This window comes from Schistocerca piceifrons, chromosome 5 (assembly GCF_021461385.2).
Source record: "Schistocerca piceifrons isolate TAMUIC-IGC-003096 chromosome 5, iqSchPice1.1, whole genome shotgun sequence".
NCBI lineage: Eukaryota > Metazoa > Arthropoda > Insecta > Orthoptera > Acrididae > Schistocerca > Schistocerca piceifrons.
In genome coordinates this window covers 277574067-277598061 of record NC_060142.1, presented here as the reverse complement: position 1 = coordinate 277598061, position 23995 = coordinate 277574067, and the positions used below count along the sequence as shown (strand labels likewise).

General features: G+C 38.9%; 1 protein-coding gene across 1 annotated transcript in view; it reads left to right on the top strand.

The window, feature by feature from the left end:
- The window catches only part of LOC124798676 (cellular tumor antigen p53-like), a 72994-nt gene that overhangs the window by 21574 nt on the left and 27425 nt on the right, over positions 1-23995 (top strand). The window contains exons 5-7 of the mRNA XM_047262176.1: positions 23080-23278; positions 23370-23589; positions 23689-23923. Coding sequence (XP_047118132.1) covers positions 23080-23278; positions 23370-23589; positions 23689-23923 — 654 coding nt within the window. The remainder of the gene's footprint in view (positions 1-23079; positions 23279-23369; positions 23590-23688; positions 23924-23995) is intronic.

The following is a 23995-nucleotide window of genomic DNA, read 5'->3' as shown; positions in this document are numbered from 1 at the left end:
AGTAAATTTAAGTTCCCCATCTGAGATATGTTCACAGTTCTTTTTCTGACATTTTCCTCAATTTCATAGTAGTACAACATGTATGTTATACAGAGAAGAGCAGCTCTCAATCTGAACTTACAGGAGCTGAAAGCTTTTATTGGTACACTAATTATATGGGATTCCATTCTCTTCCGAGTATTAACCAGTATTGGTCAACTGACCCCAACTTTCATGTACCAAGAATTGCAAATATAATGTCACACAAACAATTTCTAAATTTGTTTGTTATCTGCATCAGAATGACAATAAAAGATGCCCAGTAAAGCCGCTTCAGGCTAAGACAAACTTCATCAAGTACGACCACTTTTGAATCAAGTGAATGAACTTTTCAGAGCAACATTCAGTCCAGATACATTCCTTTCAGTAGATGAAAGTATGATAGCATTCAAAGGCAGGACCCCTCTCAAGCAGTACATGCCACTCAAACCAATAAAGCGTGGCCACAAAGTTTTTGCTATATGCTGCTCTGTAACAGGATACATGTTGAACTTTCAGATTTATGAAGGAAGGACTGATGAATGTAATACACCCTTGGGAGAGAAAGTTGTATTTGTCACTTTCATTATCTTTCCAACATCAGGGATACTGTTTGTTTTACAGTCGTTTTTTCTCCAGCTTTCCTCTCCTATCTAAATTTTTTGCAGAAAGATATTTTCAGGTGTGGGATGATTTTATCTTCGAGGAGGTATTTCCCAAACCCTTTCAACCGATAAAGAACAGACTTCGCTGTCTGTAACAAAATGGAAAGACAGGGGTACTAAGTCAGTCATTGTGCAAGCAGTATGCACAGTCCGACGGAGAACATTTTTTACATGTTGTGACAAGAAGGGGAAGGAAGCAAATGATCCCTTGTCCTCAAGCCATTGCTAATTACAACCGCTTTATGGGTGGTGTGGATAGATTTGACCAGTATCATGCACCCTATAACGTAGCATGGAAGTCTAGGTGCTGCTGGATGAAAATTTTTTATTACTTTATAGATGCAGCAATAGTGAAAGCCTATGTTCTGTACAAAGAAACTAGCAAACTAACCATACACAGTAAACAGCAGTCACATTTAACATTCCGGATCATACTGGCAAATTATCTAATAGGTAGTTTTTGTTCCAAATCAAGGATGGCAACTATACCACACCCAAAAGTCGCTTCCAAGGTCAGCGTGTCTCCTACTACTGCAGCACACATGCATGTGAAAGGTACTTCAAGGAGGTGTGCAATGTGCAGTACCGGAGCAAAACCGAAAAGAAGTTCTCTTAATTGTGGTTTCTGCAAGGTAGCACTTTGCAAGCAATGCTTTGCACCATTTCACGATATGAAATGATTGAGTGTTATTGGATGCACTTTGCTTGGTTATCAAAATAATTTTTAAAAATGGATATGCTTACACAATTTAGTTAGAAAGGTAAAATTTTTATTTTCAATAGAAAAATTGTTTTGAAAATGTGAATTTTGTTCAGAGTATTTGTTTTAATGTCAAACCCAGGAATAAAATTGTTTATCTTCTTCAAGAGATGGTCGAAAAATCAACAACAAAACATTCAGGTAATGAATGTGACCTTAAATGGATTGTGGTTGATTTTTTGCCAAGTAAAAAAATTCAATTTTTGTTTGTCATGTAAAAATCCATATTTTCCTGTTTCCATGTGTAAATAGAAACTTAGTAATTTTCGTGTCTGCTGCTTTGAAGGAAAAAATTGCTGTGCCCTATAAAGGGTTAAAGTATGAACAAATATTAAAGTATTTGTGCGGCTGCTTGCGACACAAAATATATCACTTTTGCAAGCCTGAGAGTGGAGTGTCAGCTTCCTAACACATTACCTCAAGAGTGACAACTACACCCAGACTCCACCAGAATGATCGCTCGACTCGGAATGACCTGGAGGAACAGCTCAATTGCACTTTTAAGCCTTCAGTACCCCCCCCCCCCCCCCCCAGCAAAAAAATAAGTAAATAAATAAATTCATAGCATACTCAAAATACACAAAGTGGACCACCATTCACAGTATACATAAGTAACAAGTATATGGTTATAATAGAGGGAAACATTCCACGTAGGAAAAATATATCTAAAAACAAAGATGATGTGACTTACCAAATGAAAGTGCTGGCAGGTCGACAGACACACATATACAGACACAAGCAGACATATTTAAATATGTCTGCTTGTGTCTGTATATGTGTGGATGGATATGTGTGTGTGTGCGCGAGTGTATACACGTACTTTTTTCCCCCTAAGGTAAGTCTTTCCGCTCCCGGGATTGGAATGACTCCTTACCCTCTCCCTTAAAACCCACATCCTTTTGTCTTTCCCTCTCCTTCCCTCTTTCCTGATGAGGCAACAGTTTGTTGTGAAAGCTTGAATTTTGTGTGTATGTTTGTGTTTGTTTGTGTGTCTGTCGACCTGCCAGCACTTTCATTTGGTAAGTCACATCATCTTTGTTTTTAGATATAAGTAACAAGTATGTCATATATGTTAAAGGTCTTTCTCTCGCAGTCCACCTCAGTCCATTACACATTATCCCATGTTGAAAAGTTTAAGCATAATCAATTAAAACATGACTTGTGTCCACGTGCACTTACGACAAATGACAAAAGAAAAAGTTTTTGGAACATAAAAAATACATGCTCGATAGGTACATAGTTTAATCTTCTTTAGTGCTGTTATCAAATCTTAAATGGAAATTAGCAGTTTCAAATGACAAGTCTCTTTAATATAGGTCATATTAACATTTAATTAAATAATAAATAAATAATAGAAATCAAGTAGTGAAACAGTGGCAAGTCCTGGACGGAATAACAATAATATGAGAAGGATAGATTGTTACTTGTATATAGAGGGTGTTGAGGCTGATGAAACTGACCTGGATTTCCTTGTCTCATCCTCTGTAGCACCAATCTTGATCACCTCGAAGATGAAAGTTTGAGTGAGTGGAGGGATGGTGTTTGCTCAGATTTACACGTCACAATATTTTAGATGACATTAACACACACATTCTGTTCCTTTCAAAGTTTAGCTATCAAATAAGGTGGCCAGTTTATATATTACAAACAAATTACTGGCACAACAATCCAGGCTAGAAAAATAATGTTTTACAGTCACTGTCCATTGGTGTTCTACAGTGTCACAAACCCAGTGTTCACATTTATGTAAAAAGACACATTTAGCTCTGTCCTTTAGTAATTTATTAAAGACAGTTGCACTTCAGTGGATCGTTTAAATCAGTTTATAACACAAATCAGTATGTCCAACAATAGTTCACTTCGATGACAGTTATGTTACACTCTCTTGTTAATTACTACATAGTTTATTTCAAATGTTTATTAATTTAGTTTACAGAGATCACTTGTAAGTAATTAAACATTAAAGCTCTTTAGTCTTGCGTTTGCTGGTGCATTTAGCCTCACTTACTGAATGTACATAATTTTGGCAGTAGTCAACAACAAGAGTTCATTTGAGATAGGTGTTATTTGTTTGCTTTTAAACTGTAGACTGACTTCAGGGGGCAAACTCTTATTTAAAAAAAGCTACACAGTGCTTTAAAATATTGCTAGGTTAGAATTTACTGTTTTTGATGAATTATTAGATGTGTTGTGATTGTGGCTTAAGGAAAATGTTGCTAGACGGAAATTGGAAAAATTCATAGAATTATTAACCTTGTACAATGTGAATCCTCTTTTTTACATGTATAAGTTCTATATTGCACATTAAATTGAATTAAATAAAATTATTAATTACTGAGTTAATCAACTAATGTTGCATGTCAACGTATATGAAAAATTGAGGTAACAAAAGTAGTCAAAGTTCAGAATCAGACAGAGGTGTTGATGAAATCTGCAATGGAAAGTGATACTGGCTATGTACTTTGATGTTAATTATAGCTTTCAGCCACAGACTTCATCAGTAACTCACACACACACACACACACACACACACACACACACTCGAGCAAGCACACACAATCACCAACTCCAGCATCTCGGTCTTGAATGCAGTATCACATAGGATGCAAGTAGCAATCTGGAGGGGCCACAGAAGGGGAAGGGATGGTGCGTCAGGATGTGGGGAAAGAAGGAGCAGAAAAGGAGAGGAGTGGGGAAAGACAAGCTGATGCGTTGGCAAAGGGCTACAAATAAAGAGGGTGGAAGATGAGCATGCAGATAGAGAGGGTGGAAACTGTTGAGTGGAGGGTGTGGGGACAATATGTTACTGTAGATTGAGGCCGGTATATTGCGGGACTGGAGAATGTTTTGTAAGGATAACTCCTGTCTACACAGTTCAGAAAAACTGGTGGTGGAGGGAAGGATTCAGATGTTTCGGGTAGTGAAGCAGCCATTGAAATGAAGTGTGTTGTGTTCAGCTGCATGCTGTGCCGCGTGGTGGTCTGCTTTGTCTTGGCTACAGTTTGACGGTGGCTGTTCATCCTCTTGGACAGCTGGTTGGTTGTTATACCAATATAAGAAGCTCTGCAATGATTGCAGCAAAGCTGGTAAATGACATGGGCTGCTTTCGCAGGTGGCCCGGCCCTTGATAGGTTATGATAAACTTGTGACAGGACTGGAATGGGAAGTGCTGGGTGGGTAGATTGGGCAGGTTTTGCCCTTGGGTCTTCCACAAGGATATGATCCTTGTGACAAGGGATTGGGATTGGGAGTGGGATAGGAAGGGACTAGGATGTTGTGGAGGTTCTGTGGAACACCACTTTAGGAGGAGTGGGACATATCTTGGGTAGGATGTCCCTCATTTCAGATTGTGATGAGAGGTAATCAAAGCCCTGGTGATGGATGTGATTGAGTTGTTCCAGTCCGGGGTGGCCAGGCTGTGTGGGAGGGATTTTTTGGTGTGAGGGGATGACAGCTGTTAAAATGCAGGTACTGTTGGTGGTTGGTGGGTTTAATCTGGATATAAGTGAAAATTGAACCATCGGAGAGGAGAACCGTGTGAAGTGGATGGGAGAGAATGTCCTGAGGTTGTGAAGGAATGAAGACCCTGAATCCAGATCATGAAGATCATCACCAATGTACCTGGATCAGACTAGGGGTTTTCTGCTCCTTTCCCCACCTCCCTGCCCAACATCCTTTTGACACATGCCTGTTGACATTCTAGTCTCTACACACTCCACCAGACAGCATTCGTTTCTCTCCTCAGCCGTACACCATCCCTTCCCCACCCCTCCAAATTGCTGCTTGCATCCCACGTGATGTTTCATTCCGGCCCGATGCTGGAGTTAGTGGTGGTGCTTGCCTGAAGTGTGCTTGCTTGTGTGTGTGAGAATGGTGTGTATCTCTCTCTTTTACTGATGAAGGCTGTGGCTGAAAGCTACATGTAAATGTCTTTTAAATGTACCTGTCTGCAACTTGATGTGTCTTCTTTACAGTAAGTAGCAATCTGCCTTTTCCTACAGTGTTGCTATTCCTACTGGAATTTCCATTGTTCAATGTTAATTATCGTGGAAGATAACAAGTTTATGGTAGTTTAAAGTGCTTTACATGAAAATTCGAATGCTTAACTTTTGGATGGTGTGGGTCACTTTTCCCAACAATCTCAATTAGTACACTTTTTTTTGCATGTAGCAAACTGTAGTACTAACTTCAATAGGCTTTAACTTTTAATTAATAGTGCCCAAATGAAAACTAACTGCACCAATATAATCAAAATGGCCTAAATAATAATCTGAATGAAAAACCCAATGAAATTTGATCTAAATAAAAACTTGAGGTTTTTATGTAAGTTTTACATACCAAAAGATAAATGTATGGAAAATAATATAAAAATTTGTGAAATAAATTTGGTTATTTATGGAGAAGAAAAAACATAACAGATGGGAAGAATTCATCTGCTGTGTTGCAATACGTAGACAGACACAATGAATGACTGTTAAAATATTAAGCTTTCGACCCCCCCCCCCCCCCCCACACACACACACAGACACACACATTGACTACTATCTCTGTGCGCTGGAGCCCAATTGCGACCACAACTGATGTGAGCAGCAGTCCGCGTGACTTGGTATGGGGAGAGGTATGGATAGCAGGGTGGAGGGTAGGGGAAGATTCTGTGCTGCTATCCCTCCCCGTCCCATGCCTCCTCCTTTACTGCCCCACCCTTCACCCAACCAGCAGTTTGCAGCTCATGTCACATTCGGTCTCCAGCGCTTGTGTGTGTGTGTGTGTGTGTGTGTGTGTGTGTGTGTGTGTGTGCTATTTCGGCAGGTGGACTTTGTCCAGAAGGTTAAAATTTTAACAGTCTTTTTCCTTGTGCCTGTATGCAACTTAATGCTTCCTCTACGTGGCAAGTAGCAATCTGTTGTTTCCATATTGTTGTTAGATCAGTAATCTACATATATGTTACCTAATCTGGACATATGTTACGTCCTTAAGTAGGTACGTATAATGAATGTCGTGCTACATTCATTTGCTATATAACTGTGGAGAATGCAATGATTTGACACGTTTACCTAATTAAAAACAAATAACAGGGGGTATATACCATGGGCAATGGGAAATCTGGGAAAAACCTGGGAATTTTTTCAGCTGGAAGAAAACTGGGAAAAACCCGGGAATTTTTTAGAATTCCGGGAATTTTTCATTGCTTTAGTTTTCTGTCAGTTTTGTAATTTTGGCTGGTAAGAACTGATAAAACACAAAAGAGTGGGGAAAAAAACTTAAGTTGTAAAGGAAATGTGCCATTTACTACAACAAAACCATTGCACACAAAAGCGTGTGCCAACAGCAACATTTTTCGAATGCTTTAGGATGAAGACTACTCAATACTTCATAACAACCAACTGCTTTTGCTGAGGTGACTTCACAACAGTTTACATTTGGCTCATTTGAGCAATTGCCAGTGGGCTCATGCACAAGTGCAGTTGAGTCCTATGAGCAGTACCTTTTCCCGCTTATGGCTGCTTGAAGTGCGGCTGTTAGCTGTATCAGCAGTGGCAACAAGCAGCCAGATGCTACCCCAAAAAAATTTTCTGGTACGCCCAAGCTGCCAGATTCGCACATGCACAGAGCAGTTTGCAATGAGAAGTAGTGGGAAGGGAGGTAGTCTCCATGTAACTCGTGTTAACGTTTAGTGATTTTGCTGTTATTCGTTTACAGCTCCCATGTCAAATCAAGTGAATACATTCACATAATTATTGGAGGCTAAAATATGTTATTAGTTTCAGTTTCCTGATTTTATTTTATTTCCAGGTTTTCTTAGCAGTCAACCATTAATTGCCGTGCAGAACAGTGAAGTTATTTTTGTCGATTTGCTGAAGAAATTTTGCTTTCATTAATTTTTTTCTGCAGAGGCAGTCAATTTATTTGAAACGGGAGTATTCAATTTTACACTGCTGGCTAATGTCAACAGTTTTTGCTGAATCACAAGTGCTTGTTTTTATTTCTTGTGCATATGGCATTATGCCATAATAAAGATCTAAACCAGGGTTGCCAAAAGTTCTGGAAATCAGGGAATATCAGAGAATTTCAAACGTGTCAGGAGAATCAGGGTAATTTGGGGGGGAAAAAAAGAAAAAAAAAACACTGGAAAAATCTCGTTTTTGTCTGAGTAGATGAAGTGGTTTGTTTACTGAGATGTCATGTGTTTATCACTGGCTGGGCGCAGCTGAGTACATGCACCGCTTCCCTACTCCCTCATTCGTATTGCTTCTCCCTTTTCATCCACTCCCCTCAGCTTGCGGTTAGTGCTGCCAGTACTTTTTGTCACTAGCCTAGCAGCTGCCGACGAGAGGCGAGGTGGTGTGAGGAGTGGTTTGTTTGGATCTGATTCTCAGAGACTGTTTGCACAGCGGCTGGAGACTGCGTTCATATGTGCATGAGTTGTGTCTGAGTGATTGGGTGAATGTATGTGCTCTCGTTTTCTGACAAAGGCTATGACAAAAAATTTGTCTTTTCTATGTGCCTGTTTGCAGCTCAGCGATCATCTTCAGGATGAGTTGCTACCTATGCTCATTAGTATTCATTCTCAGAGTATTCGCAAAAGTTATCTGTTGCATGGATTGATCACCTCAGTCTCATGTCATCGGCAGGTGTCTGTGACACATGACTAGCTGGCCACATGAGTGGACTTCCATGACAGGCAAAGCCCATCGTTTCCCACTAATGTGCAGGCCCTGCACGTCAGATCTGTTCTCATCAATCTGCCCACTGGCAAGGTATGTTTGTGTGTGGCATAATGCAGCGGATTATTATGGTTTATCCATGGAGCCAGGACTGCAGCATTCCTCGGCAGAGCAGAGGCCAAGGGCAATGGATTTCAGGAATTGTGACTGTCACACTACAAGAACATTGTAAAGTACAGCATTTTATAGACATTTTATTTATTCTAGTACATTTTGGGACTTTGAAAGTAGCTTGTATATTAGAAAGTGTTTGAAAGTAGCTTATATATTAGAAAGTGTGGACAATAAGAAGAAGGAAATTGTGCAGTCCCTGGCAGTTTGTACAGTATGTACTCATGTATTTCACAACTCTTCCCTGCTTTATACATTTCTTTCAAGGGGCCTACTTTTTGCTAAGGTTATTTCTGAAATCAGTGAAGGTATTTTAAATTTGTTTTCCAACTCCAACAAAATGCGTATTTTTGGCACCCAGTGTGTTTTGTTTTATTGAAATAAAATAAGATCTGTGGTATTAATGAAACATATATAGACCATTTGGCTTGCTTTCTCCATCTAAAAACGGTTCATTACAAAAGATGTTGATATTAGTAGATTTTTACTCACACATTTAGAAATACAGAAGTCCTTACAATTTTTGGTTAACTTGTGTCTGCACTTACCCTTGAAATCTCAAAATTTGTCAGGGAAAAATGCTAAAACTTGTCTGGAAATCAGGGAATTTCACTTAGGGAAACTTGTGGCAACCCTACAAACATGAAATAATACAGTATTGGTACTCCAAGAAAATTTGCGTCCCGAAAACTACACCTAAAACCTTGATATCAGGTTGGAGCCTACTTCTTTGTGAGTCTGGACATACGAATGTGCACTTTAAGCAGAGTTATGCATTTTAGTATGGTTTATGAAATTCTGATGCTCTGGAAGTATCCTCTGATGATCTATTTTGTTTACGACGTAATGTAAGAGCTCTTAATTATGTAGTAACATAAGGGCTTCCTACGTCATCGTAGGTGCGTATGCGCGGTAATGCCATTTTCTGATGTGCTCTGACAACTGCTGAAACAAATGCTAATATTGCAAGTGGTGGTTTGAAAAGTGTTACTTTCAAACTATGTTTCATTTTACGCAAGATGAATTGTTATATGTGCAAAAGTGCCTTGAATTTCTTAAATCACAGATTGTTTGATTCTCATTTAAAGCTTAACACTTTGAGGGCCAACCATTTAGAAGCATTTCAAGCCCAGAAGACCAGTCTTTTATGTCATTATTTAAAATTTTAGTGGTACATTTGTGTGATGTACCTTAAAGTGAAACACATGCAAATAAGACCAGAATTACATGTGGAAGCTTAGCTTTTCTTGTATCTACACTACGTATATTAATTTAAACCATCAACCTTCCTATTTGCGTGTCTGCGCTACCTGAGAGTGATGTTACTAAATGGCAGACTACATCATGGGTTCTATGCTCTGAACATCTGCTGTTATCTATTAGAGAAATCGCATGATGTGAGCTATTAGTGCCTTACTACAACACATCACAGTCTCGATTTCAGTGCTTTGGAAGCTAACATGTAGTGTTTGGTGGAATTCAAATACAGTAGGGTCTCGATTATCTGATCTTCAGTTATCCGACCTTCTTTGTTATCCGACCCTTTCACAGCGCCAGCCATATGCCAGCCGACGACAGGTCAGTGATTAACGTGTTGTTTGTTGATACTAAGTTCATTGTCGCCGTCTGCTACTCCTCACTCCTCAGTGCTAACTTAGACCTGTAGTGGAGTGGACGTGTTGCACTTTGTTTATTGTAAAAATTTGTGGTGATGGCTTCAAAACGGAAAAAGGTGGTCGTTTAAATGGAAGAAAAACTTAAATCTTTAAAAAGAATAGACAATGGTGAAACTTTATTAAAAGTGGCGCAAGATTATAATGTCGGGAAAACAACAGTTGGAGACTGGTAAAGGAACCGTAATGAAATTGAGAAGTGGTGTTCTCAGCGAGCAACCTCGGCTGTTTTGGAAGATCGGAAAACCGTGAAAAAATGTGGCTCGATAGATGGAACAAAAGATACGGACTTCAGCAACGTAATGTCTGTAGTGAAAAGCTTTCAGCAAATTTTGAAGCTGTTCAATTGTTTCGGAATAAACTTCACAAGGTATTGGACAAGGAAAACTTACCAGGCAATCAAATTTTTAACTGCAACAAGACTGATCTCAATTACAAAATGTTACCAGAAAATTTTTAAAGGATGTTTTTTTTAACGAGTTTGTGCCACAAACTGAAAAGTTTTTGAAAGCCAACAACTTGCCCCGCAAAGCACTGTTGCTTCTAGACAATGCCACTTGTCATCCTAATGAAGATGAACTTCAACATCAAGATATAAAGGCCATGTTTTTGCCTCCAAATGTCACATCCTTATGTCAGCCTATGGTCCAAGGGACCTTAGAGACACTGAAGAGAAACTACCTCAGAAACTTACTTTCCTCTTTAATTAATGCTATCTACAAGGGAGAAGACATGCTAGAGCAGTTGTGTTGCGCCATATTAATTTGAAAGATGTAGCTTATGACGTGGCCCAATCTTGGGAGAGTGTTGGAGCAAGTACAATTGCAAAATCCTGGAAAATTTTGCATCGGGAAAATCAAGAAAATTCTCCAGATGATGAAAATCTACAGCAGCAGACCGAACCAGAAAATACTACCCTGCTTTCATTGTTACGAAAAGTTCTGGGACTTGCTGATGCCACAGAAGATGACATAAATGAATGGATTGTTCAAGATGAAGAATTTGAAGTGACAGATGAAGAAATAGTGAACATGGTAAACGAAAAAGAAGACGAAGAAGTGGATGTAGTGGAGGAAAATGCACCCAAGATTTCTCACAACGAAGGACACAAGGCCTTAGAAACTGCTTTAAAATATGTAGCGCAACTGGAGGAAACATCGTCTACCGAGGTTTTGCTACTTAAGAGACTACATGATTTAGCGGCAAACAGCAGGAAAACAAAAGACAATTACTAACTTCTTCACACAGTAAATATCTATTCAGTGTAATTTGATTTGTATTGTATTAAATGTTGAACTCATTTGGCCTACTTTATTTTAATATTTGTGTTTTTCTTTTTTTATATTATTTTCCGTGTTATGCGACCTTGCCGCGGCTGGTTTAGGTCGGATAATCAAGACTCTACTGTATATACTTTCATAATACGAAAATATGCAGTGTACATGCTGGTGCAAGATCTTTCCAAAATGTGTATTTTTTCCCCTAAAGTGCCAGAAGTTCTATGCTGGTGTATAAAACCTTAACCATTCAAAGGATTGATAAGTTTTACTGTTCCGAGGGAAAGTATACTGTCACTTAAATTGGAAAAAAAGTGTATTTTCACCTGGAAAAAGTGTATTTTTAACTGGGAAATCAGGGAAGAACCCAGGATTTTTTTTTTTTTTCGTTGTCCACTTGTACACCCTGAATAAAAATGTAATAACTCGACGAATAAAGTATGTATAAGTGTATGTCTTTCAGTGACGATAGCTAGTGTCCTAAGCTATCATCCAGTACCTTGTTTGTCAAGATTTCATGAAGCCTTCAGCAGTTATTAATTTTTAATGGTTTTTTTGAAAGATTATTCACTTATTGGGAGTGCCTAACTATTGTAGTTTTTGTGATACTCGTAACATAAATGTCTCAACACATGCATTTCAGTGTTGTGAATATGCTGATGTGATTGGTTTTGTGATATAACAAAATTGTGAATTACTTCCAAATTCCAAAGTAATACAAATTAGCCATATTGTGTCTCATTGTGAATGCTGCCATCGTTGGAGCCACCTACACTCGGACCTTGTTGCCCAGATGACAAACTGCAGTCCTCCAACCCCTGTGCCTTGACATTTTTTTGAATTTGTAGTTCACTGTTGCTGTTTGAGTTAACACGTGCCATTTTGTCATTTGGAGATAGTGAGTGGAGCTATGGACACGAGAAAATGAAGTGCTCAGTGGAGAAATTGAAACATATCTGGTATTCTTCTGTTTGAGTTTAGTAGAGGGTTGACAGCCGTGGAGGCAACCAGAAACATTTACACTGTGTATGGGGACAATGCCATTGGACAGAGCACAGCAGGAAAATAGTTCTCTTGTTTTAAGGAGGATAGTTTTGACATTTGTGACGCTCCACATCTCGCCTGGGGTTTGATGAAGACAGTTTAAATGCTTTAATCCGTAATGATCCACGTCAGTGTACTCGAGAACTGACATATATGATGAACTGTAATCACTCCACCAATGTGCGACATTTGCATGCAGTGGGGAAGGTTCAGAAACATGTGTATGGGTACCAAGTGCTCTAAGCCATGGCTCGTGAACAACACCGACCATTCCTGTCCTTTATCATTGCTGGTGATGAGGAATAATGTCTTTATGCTAACATAAGGAAAAGAAAGGAATGATTGAACACACAAAAAATATCATTTCCCTGTACAAAGATCTATGCGCATCTCTAAAAGGTAATCTTACATGTTACGCATCTGGTGGTGATGCTGTGGAGTACTGCTAAGATGTGACTATCACTGCTGACATTTATTGTCAACAACTGACATGTCTTGCAGGCTCAGTCCAAGAGAAACGGCCATGAAGACTGCGTGAAGTGATGCTACGCCACAATAACACATGCCCACATTCTGCTAGACTGACAAACATTATACGGAAGATGGATTGGGAAGTCGTTCCACAACCATCTTATTCACCGGATCTTGAGCCCTCAGATTCACTGTTTCTGCTCTCTATCAAACATCCTTTAAGGAACTTCCTTTCCAGATGAAAATATGCTGCAAACATAGCTTGATAGTGTCATTGCCTCAATACCATGTTGTTTCTACAGTTGCAGAATCAAAAAGTTAGATCAACATTAACAGACTGTAGTAAATAGTGTAGGAGACTGTTATTGATGACTAAAGTCTCTGTTATGTGTACCTGTTGTGTGTATTAAACTTACCGAAAAACACTACGAACTTGCCCACCATCCAATGCATATTGTTCTTCTAACCTTGATGATCATCATAGACCACGTATGTCAGTATGGAGATTGAGCCAAGGGATGATGTGTGATGTCTGGAACAGCTTCAGCCAGGCAGTTGGCTCCGTAGGGTACCATCCAGCGGCAATGGTGGAGTGCATGGAAATATTTGTACATTGGGATGAGTAAACAATAATCAGTATGTGACTGCCTGTAAAGAATATATTAGGACAGTTGAATGCCCGTTAATGGTGTCATTCACTTGGCTTAACTGTCAAATTAGAAGTTGCTTACTTCTAAGCAGGTTATTTTCAGTTCAGACTGCATGGATGCTGTCACTGATGGTGTGGATTAATGTTGCCTCTATGGTGCAGTCACTGAGTGTCTGATTAGTTCCTTGATCGAATAATGCCTACAAGAAGTAGCAGTCGCTAAAGTCCAAAATCACATCATTTCTTTATCATTGTGCAATATAATCACATGCAACGATAACTTAAACGCAGTTCACATGTAGCTAAGTGATGTGATCACATAACACTCATATGTAGCATTCAGAACTGCACATCATTACTCATGTTGACACACAACAGATGGTTTTATTCACAGATAGTCTTGAGTATGTGGATCACCTAACCATCACACAAGATCACTGTTTGTGAAGCATAGATTTATCAGTCGCACAAGAGGGAGTGCATTGAAATGCTCACCCACAAATTCAGTATCTCAATGATTTTCTTTGATGACTGTCTCACTGCTTGACTGCTCGAGTTCCACTAGAGTTCAGTTAGCCAACATAATACAACTTCAAATGCCAATTTGTAATGAAACTGTTATGTGAGGAGACAGTGAAATTTTTCTGGGGCGAAAATTTTCTACATCGAAAAGAGATTATTTGATTTAAACAAAAAAGACTCAAAAATTTGTTATTATTCTTGTGTTCCATAGACATCAAGAAGCGTGTGATCAAGGGGGCGTTTCTTACTGATCACATTGGCCTCCACCACTCAAAGAATTACTTTGAGACAAATGCAAATGTTTACTGCTAGAACAGTTTCCAAAACATTACAGTTTAGTAATTAGTTCTGCAGTGACATGTATATAGTTCAGTTGACTTCTTATACATATCTTAGTTTTGTGTAACTCAGAGTAATCTGCTTCCCGCTGTTGCCGGTGCTGAAGTAGGTTAAACAGCTCAGTCTACTGTGCTTGTGACAATGCATTGGATTCCATGACCTGTGATTGAATTTGCTCATTTAGAGCTGGAATTTTCAGTGTTACAGGATTCTGAATGCTTCCACTTTATTGTTATTCCATAACACATAACAGTGTTTGCCATGGACTTAGTTTGCTCAATCAATTTACTGAAACCGGAACACTGTCACTCGTAAGGTGGAACTTGCAAGAAGAAGTTGACTATGGCATCCTTATTCCTCAGAAGGTCAGGCCCTACAGTACAATCTACATCCAGATGTGGGACGACTGGGGAGATGCCTCCAATTGCTATAAATTTCGTAGCTTGCCTTTGAGCCATGTCTGCAGTCTTTCATTGTGCGATTGTCATCATTATGCAGTTACAATAATACTACAAGGTGTATACGCCCTGGGAAATCCAGGAAAAATGCAGGGATCTTTTCATCTGGAGAAAAAAGCATGGAAATTTTTTAGAATCTCAGGAATTTCTCGTTTTTCTTGTTTTCAGTTAAATTTTTCTAATTTTGACTGGTATGAACTGATACTGTAGCAAAGAATTTTACTTTAGCGTGCTAAAGCAGAATAATACTGTGGTAATAAAACATAAACAAGAGGATAACACCAAAATAAAACTTTAGTTGTAGAGAAAATGTGCCATTTACAACAAAACACAATGTCCACACAGGTATCTGCTGACAGCAAATTTTGTCAAAGGTTTTAGGATGAAAACTATGCAATACTGTACTTAGTAAGAACCAACTGCTTTCAAAGAGTGTCATGTCACAACAAAAGAGCTTGTTTACAAGTCACTCATGCAACCCATCCTAGAATATTGTTAAAGTGTATGAGACCCGTACCAGATACTACTAACAGGGGATATTGTAAGTATACAGATAAAGACAGCATGAATGGTTACAGGTTTGTTTAATCCATGGGAGAATGTCACAGAGATACTGAAGGAATTGTAATGGGAGACTCTTGAAGGCAGACATAAACTATCCCAAGAAAGTCTATTAACAAAGTTTTAAGAACTGGCTTGGAATGATTACTCTGGGGATATACTACAACCCCTACATATTGCTCACACAGAGATCATGAGGCTAAGATTTATTAGAGTCATTCATTCAATCAATCATTCTTCCCATGCTTTGTATGTGAGTGGAACAGGAAGAAGCCCTAATAATGGGCACGATGAGCTGTACCCTTTGCCATGGTGGTTTGTAGAGTATAGATGGAGATGTAGAACTTTTTATATTTGTAACAGGTCATGAGAAAATATTTCGAACGCTAGTTTGAAAAGCATTACTTTCACAGTAAATTTCCTTGTACGCAAGTTGAATTATGTTACAAGCGAGAAAGCATAATGGATTTCTTAAATTGAGGAGCATTTGACTCTCGGGCAAAACTTAATACTTTGAGGACCAACTACTTCGAAAAATTACGTGCCCAGAAGACCAGCCATTAATACCATTATTTAAAATTTTACTGGCACATTTGTGTTTAATATATCTTAAAGTGCCACAAACCCTAAAGACCAAGCTTCAAGGTTAGTTTCTTATATTTATTTTAGTTATTTATAGATTACAAATTATGTAATACGGATGGGGAAAAAGTATAACTATCCTTAAAATTGTGCGAGGTGAGTTCTTGTGCAATTGCACGTGTAATTGGCGTTTCTCTGGAAAAATCAAAGTGTTCGACGGAACTTGTATTCCGTCAGGTAACCCACAAAATGTTTGGCGTACAGCAGTAAATCTTATAATAGAGGTTGTCAGATATATTCAGCTGCTGCAGTTTACACTGTGCTCTTAGGATGCTGCTTAACCACATCCTCAGAAAAACCAGCAAAAACTTTTTGACAACCGTTGTTATATGTGAAAGTTTAACTTGTCCAGTTTGTGTGTTCGCACTACTTAAAAGTGATATTGCTATTGGCTGGCAACATTGCATGCCCTATACTCTGAATATCTGCTGTCATTGGTTGGCGAAATCAAGTGACACGAGCTATGATGGCTGACAAAAATGCATCATTCAGCACAGTCTTGATTTCAGTGCTTCACAAGCTGCGGTGCTGTATCTAGTGGAATTTGTATGTATGCATTTTTTATGAAAATACGCTGTGTACATGTTGCCGTGCATTGAAGATCTGTCTGTATATTGTCACTCGACTTGGAAAAAATGTACGTTCAAACTGGTTATATTGTATTTTCACCCAGACAAAATCCAAGAGTTGATCATCTTGTCCACATACGCACCCGGTACTAGAGTTTGTTACAGGGAAGGTTGACGTGTGGACCCTGTCCAATATTGTTTTGAAGAATGCCACTGAAATAATATTAACCAATACACCTGTGTCTAAAATTGTGGTAAGGTGTATTCCTTCGATTTCATCATGTGCTGCAGATTGTGGAACCACTATTAAATTTTCAGAGGTTAGTGTCTTGCCCTAGCTCTTCTTTTATAGCTGTTCCATCAGTGACTGTAATTCTGATTTCATGACCACAGTCCCTTGCTCTGTCTGCTATCAACCCTCTGGGGCAATAGATGTTCGCATTTAGCTTATCAAACAATTATTATTGTCTACCACCTCTGTAATTATTGGCTACTCACCTGCTGATTATTGGTGCTTCGAATTTGATAGCCTGGGTGCTATCAGATTCGAAGCACTAATAATCAGCAGGAGAGTAGCCAACCACAAACCCCAGGACCGTTGCTTGTGTGTCTGCTTTTTGTATCAATTCCTGTTACTACTATTGTCTCCTTGCTGGTTGTTATTCCCAGTGGGTTTTTTCGTTCAAGGTTACATGATGTGCTCAGTTGGTTATCATTTCTGTTTCCCCTGCAATTTTCAGTTCCGTGTGGTTATTGCTTTTGGCTCTTCATTCAAGAGATTGTGTCTAGCAGTGATGGAGACTTTCAATATTATATTCAGGCACATGAACCAACTTCTCCCTGATTTCAATTGGCAACTTGGTTTTTAATATTCACAAGGTATCTCAGTGTGAGACAGATTCATCCCAGAATGTGGTCTTGTTAATGTATTTTACAATCTAATAATATTTGTGTGGGTTTAGTTCTTTTGGTTGTATAGTCCCCCTGAATGAATTCTTCGGAATAGTTTGTAAAGGCAAAGTCGTGGCTGGTAAAAGGCTGTGCTGTGCGCAAGGCTTGCAGTTTATGATTGGCATAATTTGTTGAAACTAGTATGGAAGGAAATTGTTACCGAAGACAAGTTTGTAGCCTCACACAGCCTACTAACATCCAATGTCAAGACTTTATAACCAGATTGGAAATCAAAGTTTTTCTCAGCTGTCAATTAGAAGCCATAAATTCAGTGTGAATTTACCTTTTACTTGGCTGATAGTATGCCAGCACAGGCATTTTGTTACGGGTTTATCGTCTGTGATATGGTGCATTTTGCGATCATACCTAAAATGCTAAATATATTGTCACCAAAGATGATGGTCGGTACTCCCTTTTCATTCTGTAAATAATGCTTTTGAGTGGGAGTAAGTGTTTTGGCATAAACGAGAATGACCTCTTCATACCATCCACTAACTTTTGAGAGAGAACAGCTGTGATGCCGAGTGGGAATGCATGTGTCGCCAACACCAATGGCATGTTTTTAATAGCCTGTACATATTCTTTGATGGGTTGAAGGCCTTCCTCATTGAGGATGTAGCCTAAATAAGTGGCTGCCTATTGAAAGAAGGTGCGTTTGAAAGTGTTATACCCAAGTCCTTTTGGTACAAAGTCCGCAAAAACCAAAGGTAGATTGTACAGTTGATGATACAGAAATAATTCACACAATATAGAATCTCTGGAATCATATGCTAGCCATACTAAAAGGCAGTCCGATCTATTGATACAGTTTGTGAAAATATGCCTCCATCAGATCGATTTTAGCGAAGAGTTTTCCTCTTTAAAGTCCAGAAAAAAAATGCATCTCTGTGAGGGTAAGGGACTGAAATCAGTGTCCGCTTGAACACTAATGGTTTACCTAAAATCTTGTCACAAGTGATGGGAGCCCTCCGGGTTGTCTTTCCACCAATTGCGGCAAAGCCCCACCGACTCTAGGAAACCAAAAACAAAACTCGTTTTTTTTCTAGCCTGTCTGGTTCAGTATTAATGGCCAACAGAATCGGACAAACTTTGTAAAATTTCGGACATGGTGTTGGCTGTACAAAAATGTGGTACTGCAAGTCTACTGCTTTCACTGAACCAGGTTCAAACAGTTATGCAAATTGCATCTGAAGTATATCAAAGGCAGCACAGGGCACCAACAAACAAGGGGCACTTAAACCAAAAATGTTCTCTACCAAAGGAGACGTCACTACTAAGAATGACGATATTCAGGACACCCGAGTATAACTGAGCGCCAGTTGCACACTACCTAAGAGTGACACTTTATGGTGGCCATACACCTTCAGATTTGTTTGCACTTCACTTAGTGAGGGAATGCCAACACTAAGCTGCTTTGGTTAATGACAGACCAGTGCAAAATGTCAAAAATAAGTCACTGGAATGTTTTGACAGTGTTGCATGTAGCAAAATTTTGCACAGCTGCAGCATACGATTGTAGAATTCGCTTCTTGGTGATTGGTGCTCAGCGTGGTACAGTATACTTCTGCTGCGTGACATCTACGTAACCAATTATAACACTTGTCCTCATAATGTGGACATTGTCATCTGCCATGAAAAACAGCCTTGGCAACAGGGTACAAAGTGTATCACTATAAATGATGCACAGTTCTATAGTCGAGTAGGCATAAGTTGCAGTGGGCATTACGCGACTAACTCAACCAGTAACATAATGCGATTTTGTAAATGTCTCTATGGCAATGCCTCATTGTTGTCATAGTTCTGTAGATGGCTGCTGATTTCGCTTGCAGCCTTTAGCGCTCCCAGTTGAAAACTGTTAACGGCACTTTGAGCTGACACCATGTCATCTATAGCCCAGGGTTGCTGAGTATGCGACCATGTGGTCACTAGTGAATGGAACTTGCAATTGAAACTTATTGCACTACATTGCTACTGTTCTGGACCAGATATCAAAGTCTGAAAAAGTTTCAGGCCATTCGAAATATTTCAGATGTGCACACAGCCAAGGAGGAGGCAAACTGTTTTCAAAGCTTGAATGCGAACCTCTGTGGCTATTATTAAATTTTTCGCATATAGTTTCCCATTTACATACTTATGAATTAGCCTTGTCGCTAACAAACACATCTTGTTCAGAAATGATTGGGTAATAAAGAGAATATGCCAGAGCACAGTAGCACAGACAGATCGGACAACAGTGCTAACTTCTGAACCAAGTAATGCAACTGTGAGTTTGTAAACAGCAAAAAGGCACGTTAGCAATCCAAACATTTGATATCACATTCTGAAAGTGCATCACAAGGCAGGTTTGACATACTTTCCTTTCTTAAGCAGCTGGGACGTCCCCATTTCCAATATTGTGATCCTCAGTTTGAGGGCAGTGGATTTATTGAACGCAAATAAATTTCCATAACAATAAATTAAAAGTGTCTATTAGGCCATGAAAACAAACAGTTATAGCTCTTGATGGATATAAGTGATAGTTCCAAATATAAATTAATATGCGATAGTTTCTGATTGAAATTGACAAAAGTCCAAGGATTACTAATTCAATATGCAGGCGTACTGAAAGACTGATATCAAGCAAAGGTCCATTAAATCTAGTGGTGTTGGAAACCGCCTGCTCGTAGGTCGAAGCACTATGCAATCCCAGTGTAAATTGGTCCAGGTAAACTGTAGCAATGGTTACAGTTCACTTCTAGAGGCAAAGTTGCAGCTGCAGAAGTCAGCTGATTGCATGGTCTAGTGGTTAGAAGTTTTGGCTTTGCTCGGTGAGCACATCAAATTTTTCTGTGGAGGAATGGTAGGGAAGGTGGTCTACTCAGCCTTATGAGACCAACCGAAACACTGCTTGAATATAAAAGCTGCAAAATTGACATGTAAGTTGCCAAAGTGGCATTACATCACAATGCTTATACCAGGAGAAAGTGAGATGCTTGACATATGATGAATATGGATCATGTTCTTTCAAAATGCCGCACCAGTTTTGTAAGTTTTAGGTTTAGATGGTGTGGCAGTAGGAAGGGAACCATGTTCTTCCAAAATTTGGTCAATATAATAAAGAGGAGAAGATTGGTGATCCTTAATGAATGCCTAAAGTTTGTCTTTTTTGTTTCTATGCATTTTTAATTTTTCCTGACCATTTCTACATGGTAGTCTGAAGTTGTTTTCCATTTATAGTTAAAGAGGAGAAGCGAACATGAAACAGAACTGCATGCATTTGCAACAATGAAACATTCAATGACAATAGTGTTTGATAGTACGCACACACTTTCTCTTTGCAAGCATTTCTTCACAGTGTAATGTATATGAATCCATGGTTTGTCTAAATAAACTATGGGCCACTTCAATCTTGATTCTTCACTTTTTTGTAAAAATTCTAGTGTATGTTTTTTTTAAGTACATTCTCCCAGGCGCACATGACGACTCATTCATTCTGGAAACTTTTAAAATCATCCTATGGATAGAACAGATTTTGTTAGTTTCTTTACCAGACTGAAAATCCAGTTATGTGTGACAAAAGCAATGAAGTTTTTGCAGAGATGATATTCCCTTGTATTGTTCATAATATTACAGAAATCACTGTCTAATAACACATTTAGTTATGTCAGCAATGAAATAATTATTATATGCGTTTCAGTTACTCCACTTTGGGACAGATACTTGAATACTACTCCATTTAGTATCATGTCCATCCTTCAATGATTTATGCACCAGTAACTTCTGGCACCTTCTCTGTGGGCACTATTATACATTACTCATTTTTGTTGTTAGTAAAGATGTTGGCAGAAAGTTGTCGCAGTTTCCCACGTAGGTCTTTTCTGGCGATCACTTTTCACATTCACTCTGGGAGGTAGCAATGTGTGCTACTTTGAATTGGAACATGACTGTACCTAGTCACGTGATCAAGTTAGTTCCCATCCTGACTGGTTAACCAGCTCACCTTGCCCAGTAATAAAATGACTTTTATGCATAACAAGTCGTGGGAATACATGCTGCAGTACCAGAGGATCTAGATTAAACTACTTAAACTGTAACCACTTGAAAGTGACTTACGGTCATAATTGCAGTAGTGGATATTGTAATGTCCCACACTTTTCCATTCCCAGTTATCTGTTTGCTGATCTAAAGCTTTTTCCCATCCAAAATCAATGCCATTCTTCATTAGCTACCTCATCGACCAATCTAATCTTCAGCATTCTTTTGGAACATCACATTTCACAAGTTTCTACTCTCCTGTTGCCTTCACTTTTAATTGTCCATGTTTCACTCCATCTAAGGCTCCATTACAGACAAATCTACTAACCACTGATCGAGGTGGTGCAGTAATTAGCAGACTGGACTCGCATTCGGGAGGGTGATGGTTCAAACATGCATCCGGCCATCCTGATTTAGGTTTTCCATGATTTCCCTAAATTGCTTCAAGTAAATGCCAGGATGGTTCCTTTAAAAAGGCATAGCCGACTTCCTTCTCCATCCTTTTAATCTGATGGGACTGACGATCTCACTGTTTGGTCCTCTCCCCCAAATCAACCAACCTATCCAAACTGCTAACCGAGGGTACAGCCACCTGGTTCCATTTGCAGAATGCCTATCTAACGATTTCCAGGTGCTCAAATGTTAGTTCAAGAGATAATTATGTCATAAACATTGAGATGTGTGAAAAACTAGCTTTTGCTTGAAACAGAATGCAAATTATGCATACTATACTTATCAATTGTTTGATAATAAGAGCACTTAGTGACTAACAGCAAACTTTAAACGTAATTTAAAACCACTTCTGAACTTTTTTCTCGCATACATGCTTAATGGCAAATAATTTATACATTAATTCATTTTGAAAGTAATCAGATGTTTGAAGCTTTTTTCTGCATACAAGTTTGGTTCTTTAAAGAATTGGGTGTTTGGTGATATTTTTAGAAAAGACTTAACATTTAAATTTATACCAATTGATGACTTAAATTTATACTAATTGATGACAACATATATCAGGAAACCTTTAATCACTATAGTCAGTCTGCATATCCTCTTTACTCTTGCCATAATTTTATTTTGCTTCCTGTCTTGTAAAACTGCTCTACTACTTTGTCTCATTTGCAAATTAAATTCTATACAGTAATGAATAGCATAGGTCACAACCTTGTTTCACTGACTTCTGTGTCACTGCCTCCATTTATTCTTAGAACTACAATGTGGTTTCTGTACATGTTGTGGGTAATGTTTTGCTCCTTGAATTGCATCTCAGATAACATCAAAATTCCAAAAATTGTTTTCCAGTTGACACCATGAAAAAGATTTTCTAAACATACAAGTGCTATGAATGTATCTTTATTTTTCTTTAACCTTTGTTATAAAGTGTTGATTCATGCGTTTCGACATTTCTCCAGAATCCAAACTGATCTTCCTCCAGACTGTCATAATTTGTTCCATCCTTCTGCAGACAGTTCGCCTTAGTATTTTATAACTTCGACATGTGGAACTTATGGTTTATGAGTAAAAAGATAATATGCTGAATCTAGTCTTTGTCTGTTACAAGATTAATAAGTAGGGTCTTTTACAGCACAACTTATAAATGAAATCTAAGAAGTGTTAATTTTCTCTTCCTCAGTATTCACAGATTCTGGACAAAGTATTCACAGATATAGGCAAAAGTGTTCGTTTCAGTGTGACACTGAACACAGATTGGACACCGTCAACTGCTCTCTTCATTCGTGCACTTCCATTGTTCGTACCAGAATCTGAGTCATTTGAAGAAGTTGTTAAGACATGCCCCACTCATGAGGACTTAGCTCATACACTGAATGCAGGTGTGTACCATGAATTTGTGTCTTGACTCACATGTAATATTTTTGACAGTAAATTACTTACAGTTTCAATACACTGAAGCTTCTGTTTTAGGCTGTCCATCTGTGAAGCACGTTGTCCGCTGCAGTGACCCTTTAACGCAATATCAGACAGATCCAGTGTCGGGACGCTACAGTGTTGTTACACCGCTCTGTGCTCCACAGCCTGGTGCTACTAGCGTTCCTTTGCTGTACACTTTTGTTTGTAAGAACAGCTGTAGAGGTGGTATTGGCCGAAGGGCTCTTGCACTGGTGTTTACTCTAGAGGACGTCAGGTTTGTACTGTTAGATCATATATTGCAGATAATATTAACATAAGTAGAACAGATTGTTTATGTACACGTCACTCTGAGAAAAAAATTGCTTGTTACCAGTGGAGAGATCCTAGGGCGTCGTGTGTTGGAAGTGAGGGTATGCAGCTGCCCTCGCAGAGACAAGGAAAAGCAGGAGAAACAGTACCTGCGTAATCGTGCAAGAGACCAGTCTGAAGAAGTTCAGTCAGAGACTAAAACTGCCATCCAACAGCTGATGCACGTATCGAGAATTCAAGCACTGCAAGAAGTACCCCAGACCCAAGTTGCTGCTGAGCAGCAGAGAGATTCACCACAGGTACAGATATGTTGTGTGACATTTAAAAATGTCCTGCACTGTCTGTTATTTACAATAGGACATTTTATATAC